The 24992-nt window shown below is 37.3% G+C and overlaps 2 protein-coding genes and 1 pseudogene across 2 annotated transcripts; 1 reads left to right on the forward strand and 2 right to left on the reverse strand.

Annotated features, from left to right (window-relative positions):
- Window positions 1–1208: 1208 nt before the first annotated feature.
- On the reverse strand, window positions 1209–5811 carry LOC113113799 (caspase-7). Its single transcript, XM_026280283.1, has 7 exons — window positions 5512–5811; window positions 4699–4744; window positions 4113–4249; window positions 3889–4017; window positions 3631–3806; window positions 1931–2045; window positions 1209–1840 (listed from the first exon to the last, which is right to left on the reverse strand). Exons 2-7 carry the CDS (start codon window positions 4737–4739, stop codon window positions 1611–1613), a joined length of 828 nt encoding a protein of 275 aa, XP_026136068.1. The 5' UTR covers window positions 4740–4744; window positions 5512–5811; the 3' UTR covers window positions 1209–1610.
- A 7279-nt stretch (window positions 5812–13090) lies between these two features.
- On the reverse strand, window positions 13091–19034 carry LOC113113800 (centromere protein U-like; annotated as a pseudogene).
- A 246-nt stretch (window positions 19035–19280) lies between these two features.
- Window positions 19281–23224, forward strand: LOC113113802 (solute carrier family 25 member 51-like). Its single transcript, XM_026280284.1, has 2 exons — window positions 19281–19380; window positions 21457–23224. Exon 2 carries the CDS (start codon window positions 21528–21530, stop codon window positions 22428–22430), a length of 903 nt encoding a protein of 300 aa, XP_026136069.1. The 5' UTR covers window positions 19281–19380; window positions 21457–21527; the 3' UTR covers window positions 22431–23224.
- The last annotated feature ends 1768 nt before the right edge of the window (window positions 23225–24992 follow it).

The raw sequence follows: 24992 nt of genomic DNA on the forward strand, positions 1-24992 counted from the left end.
CTGGAATGACATTTACAGAAAGATATTGAACTGTAGAGATGAGAGAAGCAATGCAAGTTGTTAAAAGCATTATAGCTGTGCAATCCTATCCTCACTGTGTCTTTCCACAAACACACACACACACACACACACAGAGAGAGAGAGAGAGAGAGACTCATTATCTTATCTATGCTGCCAAGCCCTGCAACTCCCAGCGTATGATGCAACCATAGACTGTATAAAAGAGATGCAACACACCGACTCTAACAACACAAACCATATTTTAATAATACACTGGACTCAGATATACTTTGCTAGAGGCCCATAATTACAAAACTACCCTAAAGCTTTTCTAAAATCAATCCTCTTTACTTAAATCATCCATGATTTTCCCCTGTATAGAAATAGTTTTTAATTAAACAAACACGAAAAGGAAACAGCTTGACAGATGATTGAGAAACAAGACTGAAACAGAAATAAGATAAAGTTTCAGGGAGTTGTTCTGCTTTCTGTCTCATTTCTCAGGAACACAGCTTGTTTTTAAGCACTTGGCTGGGATCTAAGAACAGAACACCACCTTGTGGTTAATACTGGTGTGATCTCGTGCTACAAGTCTCTTATTTATCAATATTACCATATATTATTATAATTCACTAAAACTAAACGTTAATTCCTTGAAAAGTAAATAAAAAATAAAGGTCAACTGAAATAAAATATAATATTAAAAAGTACTTTTATTTAATCTAGTTGCCAATGCAGCATTTCAAAATTTCATAATTTTAATAATGTAATAAAATAAATCTAAAATAAAATAAAAAACAAACAAAAAAAACTATATAGACATATTAAAAACCAATAAAATAAAATAAAAAATGCCAATAAATAAAAACTATAATAGCATCTCAATGATCCTAAAGTAACTCTTTGAGAATTTGGACACTTATCAATTTTAGTTTAAAAAAAAAATGTTTTAAAAATATTTGCTTTAATAGTTTTTGTTGCTTCACTTCTCTTAAATAAATCAAATCATTCGGTGTGAATAACCTCATGCTGATTAAGTGAGAAACTTTTATTATTATTAATATTAACACTGTCATTGCTTATTTTTTTTGTGGAAATAATTTTCAAGATTCTTTGATAAAAGTTGTCAAGTTTTTTTTTGTGTAAAAATTCTGAATAAACTTTACATTCTCAACACAAATTACACAAAGCACACAAGCTTAATAGCAAACTAAAATGTTTATTTATCATAATACAAATTGTGCTATTATTTATGTTCAGAACTTCTGATGATAACTGATGATGAAACTGAGAACCGTGAACCTCGCAGACGAACCAAGCAATGCACAAATGGTGAGTGACAGCCAAAAAAATCATAAAAGAGCTGTCTGTGTCAAACCCAGCACTGTAACATTTTACACACCAGGATTACGAAAATATAGATAATTTCAAATACCCATGATCAAAAAATTGTGTATTAAAATCCAGTATTTCCCTTAAAATTCCCTTTATATCCCTTCCTGTTTTGACTGCAGTCTGCAGTGCTATAAACGGCTACATAATAATTATTAAAATAATGATTTAAAAGTGTTTGTACCCCACTGCAACATAATCAGTTAAATACACATTAATTATTTAGGGAAACATACTTCTTTGGTCAGCATAGACATAATACATGGGATTTGTTTCTTGTTAGTCATCCTTGGATCATTGCAGGAGGATTTAAAGTCCAGCGCCACCTTGTGGTTGACACGTGTCATGATCTGCATGATCTCCAGCTGCTTGCCGTATTTTGACAGCATCTCACACAGTGAGGAGATGAACCAGGAACCATTAGCATTGTTCCTCCAAGAGTAATAACCTGAGAACAGACAGAAAAGAAAGAAGTAAGGGCATTTATATCTGTGCATTTTCTTTGGTTCTCAAGAAAGTTTCTTCAAATATTAGTTACCTGGTACAGTGGAGTAGACATACAAAAAGTCTGCCTCTATAGGAATCCTCTGTGCCTCCTCTCCACCTACACTGTCGCACTCGATGCCATCATCCAGACCTGTGCCTCTGCAAGCCTGGAGACACACAGGACAGACACTCAAGCATCTGTGTAAGAAGCTATTGATGTCATATCATTTGCATCACTGCATGTCATTGAACTAAAGTCTACTGGCTACTTAAAAAAAAAAAAAAAAGCAAGAGCCCTTTAATAGGAGTGCAGTTGGGTTGGTGCTTGTGTCACGGTTTCTGTGATTCCATGCAGAACAAATACAAAATGAAAAACCTGTGAAATCCAAATGGAAAGGTTCGACATCTGCATTTATTTTATTGTTTTACAATTGTTTTGTTTTCTTTAGGAATCCTGTAAGCACTTTTTTTATTGATATTAAGCAGATATCATTTTTGTTCATATAAAAAATTTATGACATTGTCACAATTGCAAATGGAAATTGTGAACCATTAAAGCAGGTTCTAATATCTATCTATCTATCTATCTATCTATCTATCTATCTATCTATCTATATATATATATATATATATATATATATATATATATATATATATATATATATATATATATTTATTTATTTATTTATTTATTCTGACACGTGTCCTGAGCACAAGTGATGCGCCGGTCAATGTATAAATAACCCGCACCTGACCGATGTTTTCAACTAACCCGCCCGCAACTCGGTCCGCAAAAAAAGAAAAAGAAAATATAGTACATGACCCGCTTCCTGACCCGCATTTTTTACAAGTAGCAAATGCGTCGCCCCTTTATATTATTTTAATTACTTAAATAGACTATAGCCTACAGCATAATAAGCGTTATGACCGCACACTTAAGGCTTGCCACAAAGAACCGGTTAAAGTAATGATTATGAATGTGTTTAAATTAGCAAGGACTCATTTCATTGTTTAGTAATAAACTGGTGTTTTCTGTGTCGCTGCTAAGATGAAGCTGACGATGCGGACACACCATGAACACCAGAGAGAAATGCACATTTCATATGGATTACATAATCAGAGAGTAGCCTATTTATTTTGGTTTGAATATTTTAGTTTAAAAGTAGACATTTCAAGCATTCTGTAATACATTGCCTAAATTTCTTTTTAAACCCACCGACTAAAAGATTAAGACACTACCTGTCCCAAAATATCACCCAAGGTTTCTACAGCTTTTTTCTGAACTATTTCAGAATCTGGAAAAATGACTGGGGCTAACTTGTTACTGCAGTAGAGCGATATGAATGTGTGTGATGTACGGCATGATAAATGCTCGTCACTTCTGCTGCCCAAACTTGTCAGCCTGTGGGTCATTTGGTTTATTGTAAAACGACTGCACTGATTTGCATGTTTCTTGATGATGAAACCAATGATGATGATGAGCTGCCTTGAACTACGTTCGCCGTGTGTTTCCCAGAAAATAACTGCATACCTCAGAACATTCAGAAACCAATCAGGTTCAAACATTCAATGGCCCGTAGTGTTATATATATATATATATATATATATATATATATATAATGTACACACACACACACACATACATACATATATAAACTAATACAAATTAAAATGAAGTAAATCAGTGGTAGTAAAAAGTAAAATAACACAATTCTGAACAATAAAAGACTTCTATAGTATCAATCAACTCACCTGAATGAAGAAAAGCTTGGGTTTCCCCACCAGTGATCTGCAGCGGTCTCCTCTGAAGAGTGCAAACAGTTCCTTCAGCTCAATACAGTCATCTGTGCCAAATATCCTATCATCTTCTCCATGACTCAGCAACACACACGCAAACATGGCTGATTTACTGTGATCTTCTTTAGACACTGAGGATGAAAGAATATACGAGTTTATGACTGATCAATTCAATTATTGTAACCAATCACTATTCAGACTCAATCAACATACCTTTAGTTAACAAATTTCTCATCTGTGACACAGTCTGATCATTGTAAATTTTCGTTTTGAAGCCCAGATTTGAGAAGGCCTGAAACACATTCTTTGCATCCTCGTCTGTCCCGTTACGAACTCCCAATTCTGTTCAAAAAAGGGGAAAAAAAGGATTAATCAAAAAAGTATCAGGACATTACTACTAACCTGTTCAACTCATCAGGGCTAGTCCCAGCTCGTACCTGTATTTCTCTGGAAATTCTTGTTGTTGATGACGATACATTGTCCCAGACTGGGATAGTTCATATTGTATTGAAAAACATCTGAATGTGGTTTGGCATCCGTCTGATCAATTCCAGCATCTGTGACATTTGAACCCCTGTGCAAACAAAGAGACTTTTATGATGCGTTCACAATTACTGTGGAAATGATTTACTGACACTTTAGGAAGTGGTAAATAAAAAGTGGTTAGTTAGCAGTTACTTTCATTAACTTCACAATGAGATTTTTCCTTATTTTTGACTAATTTTGATTATTCACTCACAAATGAAAATTAGCTGAAAATGTATTTCACCCTCAGGCCATTTCAGATGTATACAGGTTTCTTCATCAGAACGGATGTAAAAAAAAATAAAATAAAAAGTGCTTTACATCACTTGCTCACCAACGGATTCACTACATAGAAACATTAGTGAGCAATTTAAAATCTGTTCAGATGAAGAAACAAACTCATCTATCAAAGTTTTGGTTTTGGCTGAACTATTCCTTTCGTATGCCTGTTTTTCTGCATTTCTGCAGTTGATCAGTTTTCATTTAAATCACACATACTCTTTGGCATTCACTTGTCTGGCATCCACAGAGTCCGACATGGTCACTAAAGGGAAACAAAAGAAACAGATCTACTGATACATAATGCTTCAGATTTCCAGCAATTTTAATAAATGTTATAGACTATTATGTCAAATCAACACATTCTCTAGCAATTCCAAGTAACATAACATGAGGAAATTTATATATATATATATATATATATTTTTTTCTTTTTTTTTTTTTTTGCAAGTTTCTATGCAAGTCACTGATTTTGTACACTCACACACACTTATGTTACTACAACTATTCATAAAAATGACATACAATACTTTAGGATGACTACTGTATTCTTGTAAGGAAATGACCATACAATATGTGTTTTCAAACGCACTTCCCATAAAGCCTGACCTTTAAAACAACAGGTGTAACAAGTTCATATAAAGATAACTTGTTTGTTTCTTTCTTAGTCTCTACATGTTGAACATCCACAATGATCACAAATATCTGGATTTATGGTAACTTTGTATTATGAATTTTTGTCTTAGACTATCACAGCCACCTTAATGAGACAAAACCTAATTTTAACCAGAAACAGAATCCATTGAGTCTCTAGTGGCATTTACAGTCACTTCTGATTTCTTATTATTTTTTAAATCTAAATCCATTTGTCATTCGTTTTTTTAAAAGCACATTTCATTCTGAAACAATATATATATATATATATATATATATATATATATATATATATATATATATATATATATATATATATATATATATATATAAATGTAATTAAGGTGATCAGTAGTGTGACTAAGGTAAATAACTTACAGTTGTGTTGTCAGGTGTTTTCCTTCTGAAAAAGAAATGACAAACAAATAGTTTTGATGATCCGGAAAGTTTTAAACTAGTACAAACCCAAAGAAAGTTTCTCTTTAACAGGGAGGGAGGGTAGAACGTAGACAAATTTATATTGTAAATATTAATGGAGTGATATTTTTAACGTCCTCTAAGACAAATTTTAGATTGTAAATATTAATTAATATTTTTAACGTCTTTTCAATAGCGAAATCCTACTCATAAATATGAACCAAAGAACCAAGCATTAAATCCTAATAGTTCCGTGAGACTGGCTCCACCCACGAAAACGCATGCGCAGTAAACACAACAGTCTCTAAAAGTACAGTACAATATTATAGAAGTCATTCCGAAAGTAATTCTTATAGCGGATTTTTTAGCTTTATCTAAATCTAAATTTACGTATTCTGCTCGAACAGAAAATGCTGATTGGCTGATTCTGCGTTCACGTTTGTAATTCTTTTTACATGAACCTTCAGAAATCTAATTTGCTTATTTTTGTTCAATTGATGAAGATAGCTTTTTTTGTTGTTTCTGTTTTAATAGCCCTGGATGCTTGAAATGCACAATGCAATGCTCAAAAGATGCTTGGAAGCCTAAATGTGCACATAAAATAATAATGCAGTTTATTTGTAATGCACTTTTCTTAAACCCAAAGTGCATCCAGTCAATAAAACTAAAATAACAAGAACAAAACAACAGTTAATTAAAACCAACCTTAAATAAATGTGTCTTTACGAATTTTAAAGTGTTCCAAAGTTGAAGAGTTTCTGATGGTAGAAGGAAGTGCATTCCAGCTTGAGGGCTTTTAATGAAAAAGCTCTTTCCCCCATATATCTTAAATTTAAATGAAGGCTGACAGAGTAAAAGAGAGTTGGCAGAACAGATAGGGTGTGGTGGAATATAAAGACTAATAAGATCACAAAGACACATCCCGTGCAGTCCCATATGTTCACATTAGAACTTCAGAATCAATCTTATAGCGTTAATAGGAAGCCAGTGCAACTGGAAGCACCGGTTGTAATGTGTTCCCGGTGTAGTGTTTCTTCTGTTGCAGTGTATCCAGTAGACTACGTACACAGAGAGTTATAACTCAGAACCACATATTTATTATAGAACACAAGCAGCTCCTGCTGCTAACCCGCTCATGCAAAACCACTGTCTAACTCGTCTAACACAGTAACCCCCACTTAGTCAACCCAAGGTAGCCCTCTAGTGGAGTCAATATGCAATTACACCATAAATGCATATAACACTACATCACATCCTCCCTTTTCACAGAAAACAATACAAGCAATAAACAGGATATGAACTCTGGATATAGATCTTAAAGTTCTCGTAACAGGAACATTTTCTTTCTTACTTATAGCAAACATCTTGCATATTAAGCAGTTCAGAGCTTAAAAATGCTTCACCTTAATTACTAGGTAAATATACAGTCAATTCATACAGTAGTCCTGAAACATCACAGGAACTTTTACAACCCGACCAGTCTTGGTGGTTGTGGTGCTGCTGTTACATACAGATTGCTCTGGCACACACTGTACAGGCTGATCTGTCACTTCATGTGCCTCTGGGATGTGAGAGTGTGTATCGTCATGGGTCTCAACTTCTGGATTAAATGTTTCTGTAGGCTTGTGAATTGTTTTCCTCAGGTGGCGCCTGTTGCGGCGAAACTGTCGTCCTGCTTCATTGACAACATTATAGGATCTTGGTTCATCTCGTTTTGAAACAATAAGACCCGGTTGCCACCCTCTGTCTGTTTCAATGTGCACAGTATTTCCCGCATGCAGTTCTGGAAGACTTTTTGCCCCCACATTGTAGTGACACGCTTGCTTCTTTTGCAGGGTTTGGAGCGCCTGATGAACACCTTTGGGAGTAGTTGGGCGCAGGACTTCACTGGACACTGGTAAGGTGCTCCTTAGAACTCTTCCCATCAGAACCTGAGCTGGTGAGTGGGACATACCAGTGATAGGAGTATTTCTCAGTGAGAGGAGAGCAAGGTGATGGTCCACTCCTGATTGTTCAGCTTTCTTTAGGACTTGTTTGACCGTTTTGATTGTTCTTTCCGCCATCCCATTTGACTGAGGATAGGCCGGACTTGAGTGTGTCAACTTAATGCCCCACTCCGCAGCAAACGTCTTCATTTCATAGCTAGCAAAGGGTACATGATCGCACACTAGCTCTTTTGGAATGCCATGCCTTGCATACACTGCTTTCATCGTTTCAATTACTGTGTGCGCAGTCTTGTCTCTGATGTTCATCACCTCAGGAAATTTTGACAAATAATCGACAATCAGTAAAAATGACTGACCTCTGATTTCAAAGATGTCGGCAGCTACTTTTAACCAGGGGAGCTCTGGGATTTCATGAGAGATGAGTGGCTCTTTCTGGTTCCTGGGCTGAAACTGCTGGCACGTTGGACACATTTCAATCATCTGCTCTATGTGTTTGGTCATTCCAGGCCTATACAGAAGTTTTCTGGCATGTGCTTTTGTGCGCTGCATTCCTTGATGTGAGATATGTAGTTTCTGCAACATCTCTGTTCTCATTGACTCAGGAATCAAGATTCTACCTGCTACCTGTAATATGCCATCTTGCATAGCCACAGTGTGTCTGACAGGCCAGAACTGATGAATCGAGGGACTGAGTGTCTTTCTATGTGTCGGCCATCCTGTCTTTTGAGTTTTCACAAGCAACTGGAGTGTACTATCTCTTGCAGTAGCATCTTTAAGCTGCTTCAGCATTTCTTCACTGAGAGCCTCTGTTGCTTCAAGTGAATATATGACCCTTTCATCACTGAGATCTTCTGCACATGTGTGTTGGCCTTCAGCGACAGCACGTGACAGTGTATCAGCAATTAACATGTCCTTACCAGGTGTGTATTGGACAATGAGGTCATACTTCTGTAGCTGTAAGAGCATGCGCTGGAGTCTCGCTGGAGCTTTGCTCAATGGCTTCTTGAAGATAGCCTCCAATGGCTTGTGGTCAGTCTGGACATTCACACTGCGTCCGTACACATACTGATGGAACTTTTTGGTCGAAAAGACAATCGCCAGTAGCTCCTTTTCAATCTGGGCGTAGTTCTTTTCTGTATCTGTTAAAGACCTGGACGCATATGCTATTGGTTGCCCCTCCTGCAAAAGACATGATCCTAAGCCGTCTTTGGATGCATCTGTTTGTATGGTGAGTGCTGTGTTGGGGTCATAGTACCTGAGAACTGGTGTGTTTGTCAGTGCTGTTTTGAGTGCAGACAGTGCCTTGTCATGTTCTGGTTGCCACTGGAATGCTATGTCCTTTCTCAACAGCTGTCTGAGAGGAGCTGTGAGTGATGCCTCACCTGGAATAAACGGTGCAAGATATCTTATCATACCCAAAAGACGCTGCAGTGCTTGTCTGTCCATGGGTGCTGGCATGCTTAGTACTGCCTGTATCTTGCCGTCATCTGCTTTCACACGCTGTGGAGTTATCACATGGCCCATGAAATGTACATTGTTCACCTTGAACTGAATCTTGTCGGGGTTGAATTTCACATTGTGCTTTTTTGCTCTCTCCATAATTTTAGCAACAATAACATCATGTTCTTGTTCTGTGGCAGCTGCGACAATCATATCATCAGCTACAATGTGTACACCACTTATGTCTCCGAACACTTCATTATTGTACTGCTGAAAAACTTCACTAGCAGACTTGATACCAAATGGTAGACGTTTGAATCTGTATCTACCCCATGGCGTGTTGAATGTGCAGAGGATTCCGTGTCAAGTTTGACTTGCCAATATCTGTCCTTTTCATCAAAGATGGAGAAAATTTTCTTTCCAGCAAGCTTGCACAGGACATCTTCAGTTGTTGGAATAGAGAAGTGTTGACGAAGAACAGCTTTATTTAGATCACGAGGATCCAAGCATACTCGTAATGACCCATTCTTTTTTTCAGTGACTACAAGGCTGTTGACCCAAGGAGTGGGCTGGGTGACTGGCGCTATGACGTCTGCTTGTAACAGCTGACCCAGTGTGTCTTTCGGTTTGCCCAGCACTGCTAAGGGAATTGTCCTGCAGCCATGTATGACCGGGATTGCTTTTGGATCAACATGAATATGATGTTCACCCGGAAACTGACCGAGCCCTTCAAAAACTGTTGGATGTTGTGCTATCAATTCCTCTTTGGAGTTAGATCGCTTGATTACAACAGTCTCAACTCTTTTTAGCAGTTGCATCTGTTCACATGCTTCCTTACCAAGTATTGGAATGGACGAGTGTCGGGTGATGTAAAAGGGTAAGCAAACTTGCACTTTGGGTGTGACACACTGAATATTGGCCACGCCTATTGGCCAGGCTTTAATTTAGTTCCACCATACGCCACCAGCATAGTCGAAGTCGGTTGCAGCAACGCTGATTCGTGCAGAGATTGATAAATGTCTAGAGGTATAATATTGGCTTCTGCTCCAGAGTCCAATTTGAACTTCACTGTCACATTTCCAATGACTACATCCGTGTACCATGCGTTCTGTACAGAGCCATGGGTCTCTTTTAGTTCAACTGACCCGATGAATAATGAATCAACAGTGACATTTCTATTGTGTTTAGGCATTGTGTCTTTTTTGTTCAGACATGCACACTGAGGCAAAGTAATTCCGTTTTCCACAGGCATGACATGTTGCGCCAAAGGCTGGACACTGTCGTGGGAGGTGAGATTTTCCACACTTTTTGCAGGTGAATGAAACTGCTTTGTGCTGTTGAGATGATGTTCTTTCATATCTCTTGTTCTGTTTAGCATCTTTTGTCTTCTTTTTAATGGCATGAACAATTTTATTCTGCTCTCCCATTGCTTCAATCTGTGTTTTAGCTGCCTCTGCCGCTCTGCAAATATCCACAGTTTTTTCAAGAGTCAGGTTAGTTTCTCTTAAGAGCCTCTCCTTTAAACGTTGCTCACTGATACTGAACACAATCTTGTCTCTTATCATGTCAGATTCTGTTGAGCCAAATTCACAGTCCTTACTCTTTTTTTTTTAGTTCTGTGACATACTTATCGATGGTAATCGAATCAGGCATGGGGTAGGCCCAGAATTGGTGCCTTTTGAAAACAACATTCTTTCTGGATAGGCAATACTTCTCCAGTGCAGTTACTATATCTTGCATTGTTTCATTCTCCCCATCTGGCTCAATAGACAGTGAATTGTATACTTCTAAGGCCTCCTCTCCTAAAGCATGAAGGAGAATTGCAATTTTTACCTTTTCACGTTTTGAATCTGAACCAGTAGCAGTCATGTAAATGTTGAACCGCTGTATCCATCTTCTCCAGTTTTCACCTGTATTCCCCGACAGGACTAATGGAGGTGGTAATCTGAACTGATCCATGTTTGTTGGAATTTTTTTTTTTTTTTTACTATGGCAGACTCAAGTCAGGATGAGCTCACTATCTTTGTCAAGTCTCAGTGCTGTCGAACGCAGGCTCGGGTTCATGAAAATCCCACTTCTGACACCATGTAGTGTTTCTTCTGTTGCAGTGTATCCAGTAGACTACGTACACAGAGAGTTATAACTCAGAACCACATATTTATTATAGAACACAAGCAGCTCCTGCTGCTAACCCGCTCATGCAAAACCACTGTCTAACTCGTCTAACACCGTAACCCCCACTAAGTCAACCCAAGGTAGCCCTCTAGTGGAGTCAATATACAATTACACCATAAATGCATATAACACTACATCACACCCGGGGAGCAGTTCAAGAAAGCACACAAGCAGCAGAATTTTAGACATACTGTAGCCTGGTTAGAGATTCAGCTGGAAGGAAAGAGAACAAGGTATTACAATAATCCAGCTTAGTCATAATGAAGGTGTGTATAACCCTCTTTTTGTATCAGCGATGTTGAGAATGCAAGGTTCTTAAGATGGTAAAGAGCAGTTTAATGAATGTGTTTTATAAGTGCATCAAATGTAACGTATCAAGATTCCCCACCTGTGAAATAAGAAATACCATGCTGGAATCAACAACCTACAGTACCTAATTTGATCAGCCTTACTTAGTCGCCAATACAAATCAGTATCAAATCAGTTTGGGAGCCATTCAACTTCAGGAAGTTATTCTGTTTCCAGTTCCTGGTCTCTTCTAGACACATACTTAACATGCAATGGACATCAGGGCTACTGGTGATGTAAATCTGAGTGTCATCTGCATAGCAGTGATATCAAAGACCATATTTTCTGATACTCTGCCCAAGCCAAGGCATATATAAAAATAGCTGCAATTAAACCAGAAGCCTGGTTTTTTGTTGTTGTTGTTTTTGGTTTGTCTAATTATAGACCTATTTCTAACCTACCATTTCTAGCTAAACTACTGGAGCGTGTTGTGACTCTGATACATGCTGTCATGGATTTGGATTTTTGGCCAGCTGTGTTTTTCCATTTTGTGTGTGTTTCAATGAGTCAGTGTGTACCAGGGCATGGCTATGCGCTCCTCTCTGTGGCTGATTGCTGAATGTGAATCACCTGCTGCGAATCAACTCATCTGCCTCCAGTAGTTAAGCCTTGTTTCTTGAGGTATTTGCTGCCAGATTGTTCAGTCTGCTAATGTGGTACTGTGCTAAGACCTCTCGGTGTCTTTAGATCGGGTGTTATGTTGAAATTCTAATTCTGTTTCTCCAGTTTTAGACCTCATTCCACCATCCACACCCATTCAACAAACTAGTTTCTCAGCTCTACCAACAAATTTATGGCCTGTTTAGTTTCCTGCACCCCAATCTTCAACAGCAAATGAGAGATGGATTGTGTTGCTTGGCTTTTGGCAATAAATTAATTCTATTTGCATATTTAGGCTGTTCTGCTTTTGGGTCTAAAGCTGTGTTTGGTTACATCACATACAGTATCTTGGTCATGTTAGACTTCTTCTGCTTTTGATATAGTGCCACTCTGTTCTGTTGGACAGGCTGCATAATTTGCTGTGTCTTTCCAGTTGTGCCCAGTTTGTTAACTTGTTAATCATAAATCCAATACCGTGCCTGTTTGGCAGGGAGTTTTTCAGGGTTCAGTGTTGGGCCTAATTTTAATGCTGGAGGAACAATTCCACAACTCTGTGATAAATTTACAACTGAAACCATGTGAGGACAGAATGATGCGAGACAGTTCTTAATAACTGAACGGGGAAGTGGATCTAATATGCTGGTAGTTGAATTCAAAGACTTAACTGTACTTAAAATAAAGTAAATTCCAACCATTTCAACGTTTGAAAAAGTAGTGATTAGAGGATTTAAATGCTGAATATCAACTAATTCAACCAGGGTGATAGAGATTAAAGAACTGTTAAGAAACATTATATATATTATAAGACATATATGTGTTCCTGTAGCTCAACTGGTAGAGCACTGCACTAGCAAGCAAGCAAGCGCAAGGTCGGGGGTTCGATTCCCTGGGAACACATGTAAAAATTGATAGCCTGAATGCACTGTAAGTCGCTTTGGATAAAAGCATCTGCTAAATGCATACATTTAATTTAATATTACACTGATCAATAGAGGAGTGAACAATAATGTCCTTAGTTGGTTTAAGAAGTTTATTATCAGTCCTAGGTCCAGATTTACTAAACAGGGCAAATTAACAGAAGAACACAATTCCATAAACGTGAAATCTGGCCCTTAAACAGTGACTTTACAGAGTTAGTAAGTCCATATGCTTGATATTACAAAATGTAATGCTACGTTGACAACTTCCAATATAGACAGAGCACATTTAGGCTAGATATGCCCAAACCAATGATTTCAGATTACCTAGCAATGTAATACATTTTTAAAATGTGAATTCTAGATGCAGGAAAGTTGTGTATGCAATCTTAAAATGCTGTGCATTTGTACAATTAATATAAATTTTTTCCTATTTTTTTAATATTGATGTGGATGATATGGATGACTTTGGAGTCCAAATGTAAAGAATTACTGCTCTAAATAAAGTTCAGCGAGTCGCATACTGCCTGACAAAAGCTAAAAAAAGTAATTAAGATCTTTAATGCTTTTTAAGTCACTTATGCTCAACCAAGGCTTTATATTTGATAAAAAAAATGCAGCAAAAACTGTAATATTTTCAATTGTAAAATAATATTGTGACCAGTAATCTGTTGGAGCGTCTTGAGGAGTGTCAATAAGTATCATTAATAGATTTACAACAAATATGCTTAATAGATAAGTACAAACAAAGATTTTATTAGAAATTAGAAACCCAGAAACCCTGAAAAAAGCAGAGATCCATAAAAAACAGATGCATCTAGCCTCTCACATCCATTTCTTATCCTCTAATGGTTTGTTTTCCATATTTGATCTATTTCAGGGCCGGTAAGAACAGAGCTCACCCGTGACATCAATGAATGGCATATGTACAATTTATCCCAATGTTTATTAGTTTTAGGAATTTATGCTGTATATTGTATACAAGCTATTCTATTATCTTTAATACTGTTGTTATGAAAATACATCTGACATCAGGTCTTTTCACTATTACTGAAGCATCACGATTCTTTTATTTTTATTAATCATGGTGAATTTCATGGTGGTAAGGTTTGAAATGGTGCTTAGTCACTTAGACCCTTTGTCCTCTAATGCCCGCATGAGCTTGTCTCATAAGAGAATCATATGGAGACGATGCTTTAGACTAGAAATGATCTCAGTGTTTTTTTCAGGGGCTTTTTCATTTCGAATTTCAGGATTCCTGTTTGTAAATATGACGTTGTCTGCAGATAACTCTACCAAAAGAAAAAATACCAATAATGTTCTCACAGCAGTGTATTGAAGCCATGCCACATAACTTCTCAATAATGTCCAACAGTTTTTTGGCAATTCCATTGTCTCTGGCCTCGGGTTTGACTTGCACCAGCTGACTGTGAGAAAAGTATTGTCCGCTCGATGTTCTCTTGTAGTGCGCAGTACAGTATCGTCTGAGCCTCGGACGCCGGGTTGGCTCCCAACACTTGCTAATGATGGCTTTGATAATGTACCATTCGATTATAATGGTTTATTTGTTGAGCTGTACAGTGTGTGTAGTTATTAATTTTCAGTTTCATCGAAGACCTGCTGAAGATGGTCATTAACAGTCTTTAGCTGGTGCTCGGTTCCCATGATGCACCTGGCTTCCATCAACATGGCAGGCATACAGGATGGGCCATACTGTCAGACAAGATACAGAAACGAAATGAGAAATGGACCAAAGAACAATAAATCCCACCAATGCCATACAATATGCCGAAATGATTTGCTTGTAGAGTCATTTTATGTACACAAGCACTTTGAATTAGCACTGTGTATGAAATGTGCTATATAAATAAACCTGCCTTGTCTTACAGAGCTCAATAGGAATGAAAGATCAACACCAAATCAACTGATTGCAGAGTCCCTCACCGTTTCCACCTCATCCGGATGAGCTGTGCAGTGCTTCATGTACTTTCTGTTGAGCTCCTGCAGGTTGGTGAGCAAAGAGGAACCTTCTCTCAGAGCTTTGAGTCTCTGTTCCATCTCATCATGATCTTTCTGAAGGTTTCTCAGCTTTGTCTTTCCCCTGAGACAAGGAACTCATTTCAATTTTATAGTTATAAATTCATTACTATGATTCGAACAAGTAACGTTTATATAATGGTCGAAAAATCCAGTTCTCTTTTATATGGTCCCTTTACAATAACGGATCTCAAAATTAACATCAGTTACTGTATGTTTACTGTCAGTGCTTACTTTATGAGCTCATTATTGGCTTCCACAAGTCTGGTCCCCTTCTGATTAATAGTGCTGTTGATCTGAAAGAGAGAACAATACGGTTAATGTCTGCAAAGCAACTCTGCTATTCAACATTTCCAGTCCAAAATTTGGAAAAACTCATAAAAAATAACAATTTTCTATTTCAATATATTTTAAAATGTAATTTATTTCTTTGATGGCAAAGCTGAATTCTCAGCCTCCAGTCTTCAGTGTCATTTGATCCTTTACAAATCATCTTCTCACATTCTTGAGCTCCTTTGTTGCTGTGATCTATGAATAAATAATTTTTTTATAATTATGACTTCAGCAACATTTCCATTTATTTTACGTGAAAATGTCTAAAAAACAGTCTCGCTATCTCTGAGAGCTGCTCCTCAAATGAGCGACCGACAGCATCAATGGAGCGTTTGACTGCTTCAGAGTTTATAGTCTCCCTGCAGAAACCAGAGTCAAATATTTTAGCAATTGACTTTGATAAGTGCAATTCACACTTACTTATACTGAGTGACAAACTCCTGGAAACTATCGAGCACCACATCAAGATCAGTTGGACTTCTCAAATCCCTTACATTTTTGCATTTGGCCAATGTATTTTTTTTTTTTTTTTTTTAGTTTTGCAATATCATTTAATGTCATTTCTGTGCTGTTTGGTTGGTTTATGCAACCTATGTTTTTTGAATACGAAAATGAAAAATACTGCAAGAACCAAGACAAGCTTCACTGCACACTATTAAAGCATTCATGCATTAAAAAAACAAAAAAAAACATTTAAAACAACTGTCTTGTTTAGTACCCGATGAAGATGAAGATTTCCTTTTTTGTTTCTGGCCACTTTGCCGCTGACTGGACGCTCTTCTCTTAGACTTCTCCATGCTTGGTTGCTGTAAAGGACAAACTGAATTAAATGGCCATATTTCATATATCATACATGTAGATACTGATAAATGAAGAAATGAGACATACAAAACTTTCCTCCTCGTCTGTCAGATCCTCTGAGGATGGCGGTGACCTCTGCTGTCTCTGAGCCGCTCCTAGGGTCAAAGAGGATTCTTTTACTGACCTCCGACCTTTGACTGCTTCCTGGAAAAATGAGGGTGAAAAAAACATGCATTCGAAATAAATTACTTTACATATCTGCCATGATTCACAACAGTTTAAGAAGTCTAAACAGCTAAAATGTTTTTAAAGAGTCATTAAAGTGTGCTTTTATGAATAATGAAAACTTAAATGGGTTTTCAAGGTCCTTTAAACTAAATATTTGTGTGAATAATATTGGATATGTTAGATATTCTAATATATACAGGCTACTTTATGTATTAAACTATCAGGAAAATAATTCTCATCAAAAAGCAGTCTGATCTGGGGCTTTTTGATGTTTGATTCATGGCGGGTTTCCACTTATGTCATACTCCGGGGTTCCTTTAAGCATTTGTGCATTTATTTCACACTGCTGCGTGATCTGTAATGCTACATTTCTCCAAATCTGTTCTGATTAAGGAACAAACTCATCTACATCCTGGAAGGCTTGAGAGCGAGAACATTTACATTTTTGGGTGAACTATTCCTTTAAACTCTCACATTGGCTGTGTAGCTTGTGGGGATTGATGTTCTTTTCTTGCCTGCATCCTCTCTGCCTTCTGATATGGTTGGCAAAGGTCTGCCTTTACCTCTTCTGTAAAAGTAAAAACACAGAAAGCCTTTACATTTATATACTGATGCATAACCACAGCTGCGTACCAGAAATGCCTCTGAAACCCGATGATCTCACAGGACCACACTCTACCTTACTACTGATTTTTCTCCTTTATTTGTTGTCTGACAGGTCTGAGAGTAACGCAGTCTCGATTCTCTGTATGTATGTACTGTACATGTGGAAGAATTGACAATAAAGCAGACTTGACTTGACTTGACTTGATGTGGTTCCTGGTTCTCTTTGGATGAAGCTTTGTTATTCAATGCCTCGGAAACAGCTTTGCTTATTTTCTTAGCCTGAGTAACTGTGGTCTTATCAGTGTCCATTACACCGAGAGCACACTTCCCAAGCTCGTGGTCGACCAATCGTCTCTGGAGCAGACTTTTGGTTCTGTTCTGGTCCAGGACTGAGATCTTCTTCCAAAGCGGTACTGTGAAGGGGGTTCCCTGCAAAAGACACCAAGAACCAAATAAAGTCACTTTCTGGACTTTATAGCCTATTTAGAAGAGTTACTTTCAGGCTTTGTTTTCAAAAAGTGATGACCACTTGCTTTTTATGCCATAAATATAAAAACTTTTATGTTTTTGCTTTTTCTTCCAAACGACAGTATTGCAGTTTACAGTATTATTACAGGATTGTCATACCATGAGGAGAATACTGATCTCCTTGAAAGAAACTGGCTCTCTCAATGGATGAAATGTCCAGGGGCTGTGAGGACTCCACTGCATCATTACTGCTCTGTTTTGCATTCTAAGAAATGACAGAAGTTAACAACAAATTCTGCCCAAACCTTTAAGTGCATATTACTGAATGTACAGTAAGTACATGTACAGTATATGGTACACACACATAAACATATATATATATATATATATATATATATATATATATATACTATAACTTCAGTCTCAGGTCAATACTATACGTTTATTACATGTATCAAATTACACATATAATTTAATGCTTAATATTACTCATATTATAAACAACAATAAAATATTATCCCATAATAAAAGTATATTTGTTTTCAAAATGACATTCTTTAGGAATTATTAAGTCAAAATATAAAAAAGTATGATATAACAAACATATACAAATATGATGGGTGTCATATTATTAAGTTATATTAAATACTATATTATATAGTACAACAACAAAAAGAGTTCATTTGTTATCACATAACATTAATATTGCTGATATTAATATGATGTTTCAGGAACAACTTATCAAAAAACAAAACATGTCTAATATTTAATTTGCCATCATTAATATGTCCTATTATACCATCATAACAACCAAAACAACTTCTTATAACTTATAAGTAGTTGTGACATTAAAACTAAAGTTACATATTTCAATAATTAAAATTAAAACAAAAATACAAATATAAATACGTATAAAATAATAAATGTACAAAGTTGCATGACATATGGATGCTAGCTATATTTTATATCATAAATAATAGTAACACCAACATATTTGTTATTACCTAATATAAATATTGGTGGAATTAATTTTATTTTTCAGGAATTACTTGATTAAATATAACGTTGGATAAGAAACATTAAACAGCTGACAACAATTAAAGACTCACCTTCAGCTCGCGCTGAAGAGCTTTCAGAGTTCTCGTCATCCTACTCATCTTCGCATTAATTTAATTACATATAATGATAGATAAAATACTCACTTACAATAAAAAACAAAAACAACAGCCTAGCGTTATCACAAAGTTTAAAAAAAAATTATCCAGAGTCTGACAGTAATAATAATTTTACCGCGAATGTTTGAACGCTTGAACTGTACCATTTCAGACACGGGGAAATTTATCAACTTTATGGTGTGCAATTTATTTTTTTAAAAGTAGAGAGCAGATTTTACAATTAATTTGTATATATAACATACTAAAATGAAATTAAGACAAAGTATTTCACGTTCCACATATTATTTGTTTAACGGAATAAAATATACTATTTATATTAACCCTACAATCGTCTAAGGAAGATTCCTTCCCTGTTTCGTGGAAAGCACACAAAGCGAAGCAACGCGTCTTTCTCTTCCGACTGCCCTCTGCTGTTCTGGTGCTGCACTTTATTATGTGTAAACTGTAATCTACGATGTCTGTTTACAATCATCACAAATATGTAGTTTGTGAATCTGTGTCCATTCTAATATTCTCTTTATTATATTATTTTGTGTAAGCTAAAATAAATGAATAAAACTTTCTCCTGTTGTGTAGTAAGTGAAACGCCACGCGAGTGGAAACACCACGCGAGTGGAAACACTAGAAGCGATTCTTTCGTAACCACTTCCGGTCCATCCCTCTGTCAGTCTGAAGTGGAAACACTAAAAAAACTAAAGAAGCTCTGAGTCGGTACCGCCTCACTGACCCAACCAGCCCCCGGACCGCGACCAGAAGGTAGTTAATTACATACATTTAGCTCTACGAACTGCGCAGATTTATATAATCACAAACATAAACACCTTTAGTAAATAAATTCGCGGTGTAAACATCTTAACTTGTGCTGTCACAATATTAGCATTAGCTTCCCGTAGGAGTGTGTTCTTGTAACACTAATAACAGATTAACACATTTAAGCAATTAAATCATAACATACAAGTCATTTATGTTTATTAAAGTGATGTTTGAAAGTTATTGACTCTTAATTATTGCTGTTAGGACATGCTGTAGTCAAAAAGAGCAACATAGTTTATATACAGAAAATATTGTATATGTTTTTTGTATTTACACTTATATTGGTTTCACAGGAGGTAAGACTCATGTACATGATAAGTTACTGGTGTGGATTTTGTCTATACAATGTTTTTGGCACTGTAGTGCTAGCGGTAGCCTGCTAGCTCTATCCAGCACGTTATGATTAATAAAGGAATGTTATGGAAACGAAACATTTCATCTGCACACATGACAGCAGATTTTAAACAAGGTGTATGTAGCATACATGCAGATGTCATATGTACGTATACAAACGAATCAAGCTCTCAAATACTCTGGAAAGAGATGATTCACATAAAGTCAGATCCTATCAAGGACATTTCAGCCACACATGCTTAAAGTCCTTTATAACTGTTGTGTCGTTCTTAAAAGCTACCTGTGTAAGTGTTTAATGAGTAGTGAAGTTAGGGCATCTGTCCAGCTGGCTGACCTCGTCCTGTCGTCACTGTGGGGTCATGATCGGGTAGCGTTTTAGTCTGATATATGATGGTGGACAGTTTAAGTCTTATTATGATTGCAGCAGGTTATTTCATGACCTTCAGAAGTCCCTATAGCTCTTCCCTCACCACCACATGTGCCGTTTTATTTTTGGAGAAGTCTTGCACATGAGTTGTAGTTGCATCCAGTCTGCTATTGGATTACTGTCTATGCATTATTCTCATGGCTTTTAAGCAATGTTTACTGCTATAACTCAGCCTCAAGTCATTTCAGATCCATCTTTCTTCCTGAAACACAGCAGGAGATGTTTAGTAAAGTGACACTGCTCTTTCATGTACGGCAACAACAAAAGCACACAGCAAACAGGGGCTATCAAGCGCCAAAAAGCACAATAAAACACCTTATATGACAATATGTGCACTATATATCAAGACTCGTAAAGTAATTATAGATATACATTCTTTCAAAACCTTCTACTGTATTTTCAAACTGAAGCATTTGATTACGACAGATGTGACAACATAAAAGCTTGCACAACATATCTTGTCTCCATGTTAAATACTTGCATTGAATAGTAAAGATCAGCGTGAACATTTTTCAAAACGTCTCCTTTTGTCTTGCACATGAATGAAATCACACAAATTTGGATTGACAGGGGGGTGAGTAAATAAGTTTGGGGGAAAAATGCAACAAATATATATCACCATACTTTCCTAGTTGATTATTCACGGTACATTAAGATAAGTGTTTAGGGTTGCAAGTTTTCTAAAGTGTTTAACATATGCAAATGAGGCATTATGTAATTAATTATGCACTAATTTGCATACATTTCCAGAACAGAAATCTAAACATTGGATAAAGCCAGGATCAAAATCTAAAATTTGTTGACGTAATTAGTTTTTACAGAAAGGATTCTAGATTTCTCTTTTTATTTCAATATATATAAAAAAGAACATTATAAAAGCAAAATCAACTCAAATTTTACCAGTGCATAAACATAAACAATGTTTTTTCTTACCTTCAAAGGATAATGCACATCATTTATCATCATTTTTTTTTTTTTATCTTACCATATTACAAACAATATAAAGGTTAAGTTTTAAGTTGATAAGTAGCCTGATGTCCTCCTGTCCTCTTTCTGTTTGGGTCACTTGATCTGCGGTTAGGTAACGTGTCTTATCTCAGCAGTAATTTACGCAAAACGGTTTCAAAGATTAGGCTTTTACCTGCAACCACTGGCCAGTATAACACGTTTGGATTGGATCAGCTCTTCAAGATATGTTTTTTTGACTGTTCTTATGCTTTATTTTCTCTTTCCTACAGCTTAAAATGCTATTGATGGGTGTTTACCTGGATCACTTCTGCTGACAGACCAGTCCAATGCTTAGTTTTCTATGGGGGTGGTTACTACTATGGACCCGGATACGGCCCGGCAAAGTAAAGGTGGCCACGCGCTAATAGGGGCCAATCTGGGCAGTCGGGGAAAACACTATGTGTGCGGCTCGCTTGCTGCGTTCACCAACATCATCGTGACCTTTCCTATTCAGAAAGTGTTGTTCCGGCAGCAGCTTCATGGGGTGCGAGCGACCGAGGCCGTCCGGCAGTTGCAGAGGGAAGGGTTGAGACATCTCTACCGAGGGCTTCTGCCTCCACTACTGCAGAAGTCCACCACCGTGGCCATCATGTTTGGCCTGTATGAGGATTTTTCCCGATTGCTTTTGCGTCACGCTCACAGAAGTGGTGCACCGGAGCTTGTTATACGGAGCGCTGCTGCCGTGCTGGCCGGGACGGCTGAGGCCGCCCTTACGCCGTTTGAAAGGGTGCAAACTCTGCTTCAGGATCACAGGCACAACGGGCGTTTCAACAACACCGCCCACACCTTCCGAACTCTCCTGCGGGATTACGGTGTGAGAGAGTGCTACCGCGGGCTGGTCCCGATTTTGTTGCGAAACGGGCCTAGTAACGTTTTGTTTTTTGGCTTGCGTGGGCCAATTAAGCAGCGGCTACCTGATGCCCGAACCCGTATGGGTCACATGGCCAATGACTTTGTGTGTGGCGGGCTGCTGGGGGCGGCGCTGGGTATCATGTTCTACCCCCTGAATGTGGTCAAATCTCGAGCTCAGGCTCAAGTTGGGGGCGAGTTTGTTCCTTGCCATCAAGTGCTGATGACGGTGTGGCGGGAACGAGGCGGCAGCATCGTGCTGCTCTTCCGCGGAGCGACGCTCAACTACCATCGATCTCTTCTGTCATGGGGGATCATCAATGCAACCTATGAGCTTCTCCTGAAAGTTTTCTGAAGACTGGGGTGGATGATGGAGTGCACTTTGTCCGAAGCAAGCCAAATTTAGTTTAGTTTTTACCTCTTTAAAAGAGGTCTGGACAATGCCAGCTCCTTAACGTCTGCACTTAAAGAGATAGTTCACCCAAAAATGTATAATTGACTCACCCCATGTCATTTCAAACCTGTATGAAGATATTTTGAAGAATCTTAGTAATCGAATGGTTTTCGGTCTCATTGACTGCCATAGTATGGACAAAAAATACAATGGAAATTAATGGGACTCAAAACTGTTCTTCTGAATATCTTCTTTCGCGTTCCACAGAAGAAAGTAAGTCAAGCAGGTTTGGAATGGTATGAGGGTGAGTAAATGGGTTTTAGGTGAATTGTCCCTGTAACATGTAATGATCTGTAGAATTGTGGATGGAAAGTATACTTGTGCTGATAACTACATAAAGTCCATCCATATCACTCGGCTACTATAAGTGTTGTGAAATGTATGGCCACGTGCTTTGGCTCTTGTATCAGTTTAGTAGTGGCTCTTTTACTCACTTTTTGGGGGTCTGTGGGACAAGGATGGAGAAAGCACAGTGTTGTACTACTGACAGTACATTGCTACTTCTTTTCTGTTGTTTTGTTAAAAAATCTGATGCACAAACTTTGGACTGGAGCATGACAAGCCATGTATCACCGTAAGTGTTTCGTGCAGGTTGACCGAGGGATCGTAAATGGGTGAGACTTGTGGACCACACAAAGCGAAAGATGTCTGTACAAGCCCATGGTGTTAGTATTTTTTGCCAATCAGAAAAAGTCCTGAATGTATTCAAAGATGTGTGATCATTTTCATGAAATGCAGTTTTTATGTAACAAGTGTTTTGTGACATGAATGACATTTTCACATTGTTGTGGGTGGAAAGTAAACTAGTAATTCCTCTTATTGCATTTCGGGTGTCGATGTTTTGTACACATATTTGAAAGTAGCTTTACAGATTATATTATGTATTATGTATATCATTGCCACTGAATATTACCCCAATTGCAGTTGCAATTGTATAAAGAAATCTGAGCATTAAGAATTGGGAACCTTTCTGTCCCACTTTTGCATGTTTTTCTGAATGCAATTTTTTCTTTTCTCTTCGAGCCATTTCAGCATCTACACACTTTAAAGCCCTGTACTTAACCGTGGCTGACATAATGGGCTTCAATTGCACTTCCCTCCATTCTGCTCAGACAGAAGTTAACCTCCAGGGGACAGAGGAAGACACGGAAACATCCCATCACATGGGGGTGAAAATGGCATTCAAGGACAGATGCTTTTAGAGCCGTGTGGCAGCACCATCTTAGGGCACCATGTGGGTGGCTTTTCCTTCTCTGAGCTGTAAGTAAATCCCAGGGATTGTTTTGGAAAAATGTCCTAAATGATAGATGTTGATGGAGGTAGCTGACTGGACGTGTTATTAAATTTTAAAACATTTTGATTCCTTCTTTTCATACAAATTGCAAGCAATTAAAAAAACGTGAATAGATTTTTATGTTTCTTTAGTGAATTTAAAGTAGTGCAAAATTGGCCTCTAGATTAACAGGGTTAATGATATATGGTTGCTTAGCTTGTTCATAGGTTAAAATAAAAAAATGGTCAGAGTTATATTTAACACAGCAACAATGTGGGAAAATAGTTTCCTATGACATTTACAATTAAAAAGAGAAAAGTCTACAAAAACATCTTTCAGTTACTACAGATAGAAATGTAGTCACTCCCTCTGTTGAAAAGCCACAGATTATAGTGAGCGTGTCTTCCAGCAGACAGCTCCGGCACAATCCCATCATTCCCTCTGTTTGAACTGTGAAAGATTTCGGTTTGAGTTTAATCACAGGCCTAATCTGTAATCTCCTGCGAATTAAAAAGCAAATACAGTTTGACTGACAATTTAGTGCTTTAGTAGGAGTGCTAAACTAGAAATTAGACTGTTAGAAAAGACAAGCCATTGCAAAATGACAGATGTCACAGCTTTTGAGAATAGCCCAAAAATATCTAAATCAAATCTCACAAAATCTGTTAAGAACATGTTCAGGTCATATTTCAACCCCAAATTATATTTTGCCTAAAGGAAAATGATAAAGCCACACAACACAAAAGCTGCATTAGTTCCATAACATTTGTCATTTGAAATCAAACCTTTATTATCATGAACACAGTAGAGGGGATGCAAAACATACTCTCAATCGTCTCTTCTCATTTCATTCAGGTGTTTGCCTCAATATTCACGTAAAGCCACAATTCATATTTTATTTGGTGCACTTTGAAACACAATAATCTGCATACAACATGTCTCAATACATAAGGTCTTTACGAGCAGTACCGACTTCAGAGTTGGTACAAATGCAATGGCAGTCTTTGTCATCCTTCATTTGACAAGAAGATTTTAATACAGAAATATGTTTGCTCTCTGATAGTATGATATGAAAATTGTTCCTGTGAAAAGACTGAATAAGATACAGATATTTGTCTCTTTCCTTCTCATGACTTTCCTCTTGATGCAAACTATCTTTCTGACTAACCACGATCTGGCAGTGTGTTTGT

Source organism: Carassius auratus, chromosome 14 (genome assembly GCF_003368295.1).
Source record: "Carassius auratus strain Wakin chromosome 14, ASM336829v1, whole genome shotgun sequence".
Classification (NCBI taxonomy): domain Eukaryota; kingdom Metazoa; phylum Chordata; class Actinopteri; order Cypriniformes; family Cyprinidae; genus Carassius; species Carassius auratus.

What these genes read in the sequence shown, in the direction of transcription:
- LOC113113799 (XM_026280283.1), bottom strand. Translation starts at nt 4,739, where the DNA reads ATGTCGGACTCTGTGGATGCCAGACAAGTGAATGCCAAAGA. An exon ending in AGACAAGTGAATGCCAAAGA is followed by an intron (nt 4,250 to 4,698) that starts GTATGTGTGATT and finishes TTGTTTGCACAG; the next exon opens with GGGTTCAAATGTCACAGATG. An exon ending in GAGAAATTTGTTAACTAAAG is followed by an intron (nt 3,807 to 3,888) that starts GTATGTTGATTG and finishes TTTCATCCTCAG; the next exon opens with TGTCTAAAGAAGATCACAGT.
- LOC113113802 (XM_026280284.1), top strand. Translation starts at nt 21,528, where the DNA reads ATGGGGGTGGTTACTACTATGGACCCGGATACGGCCCGGCAAAGTAAA.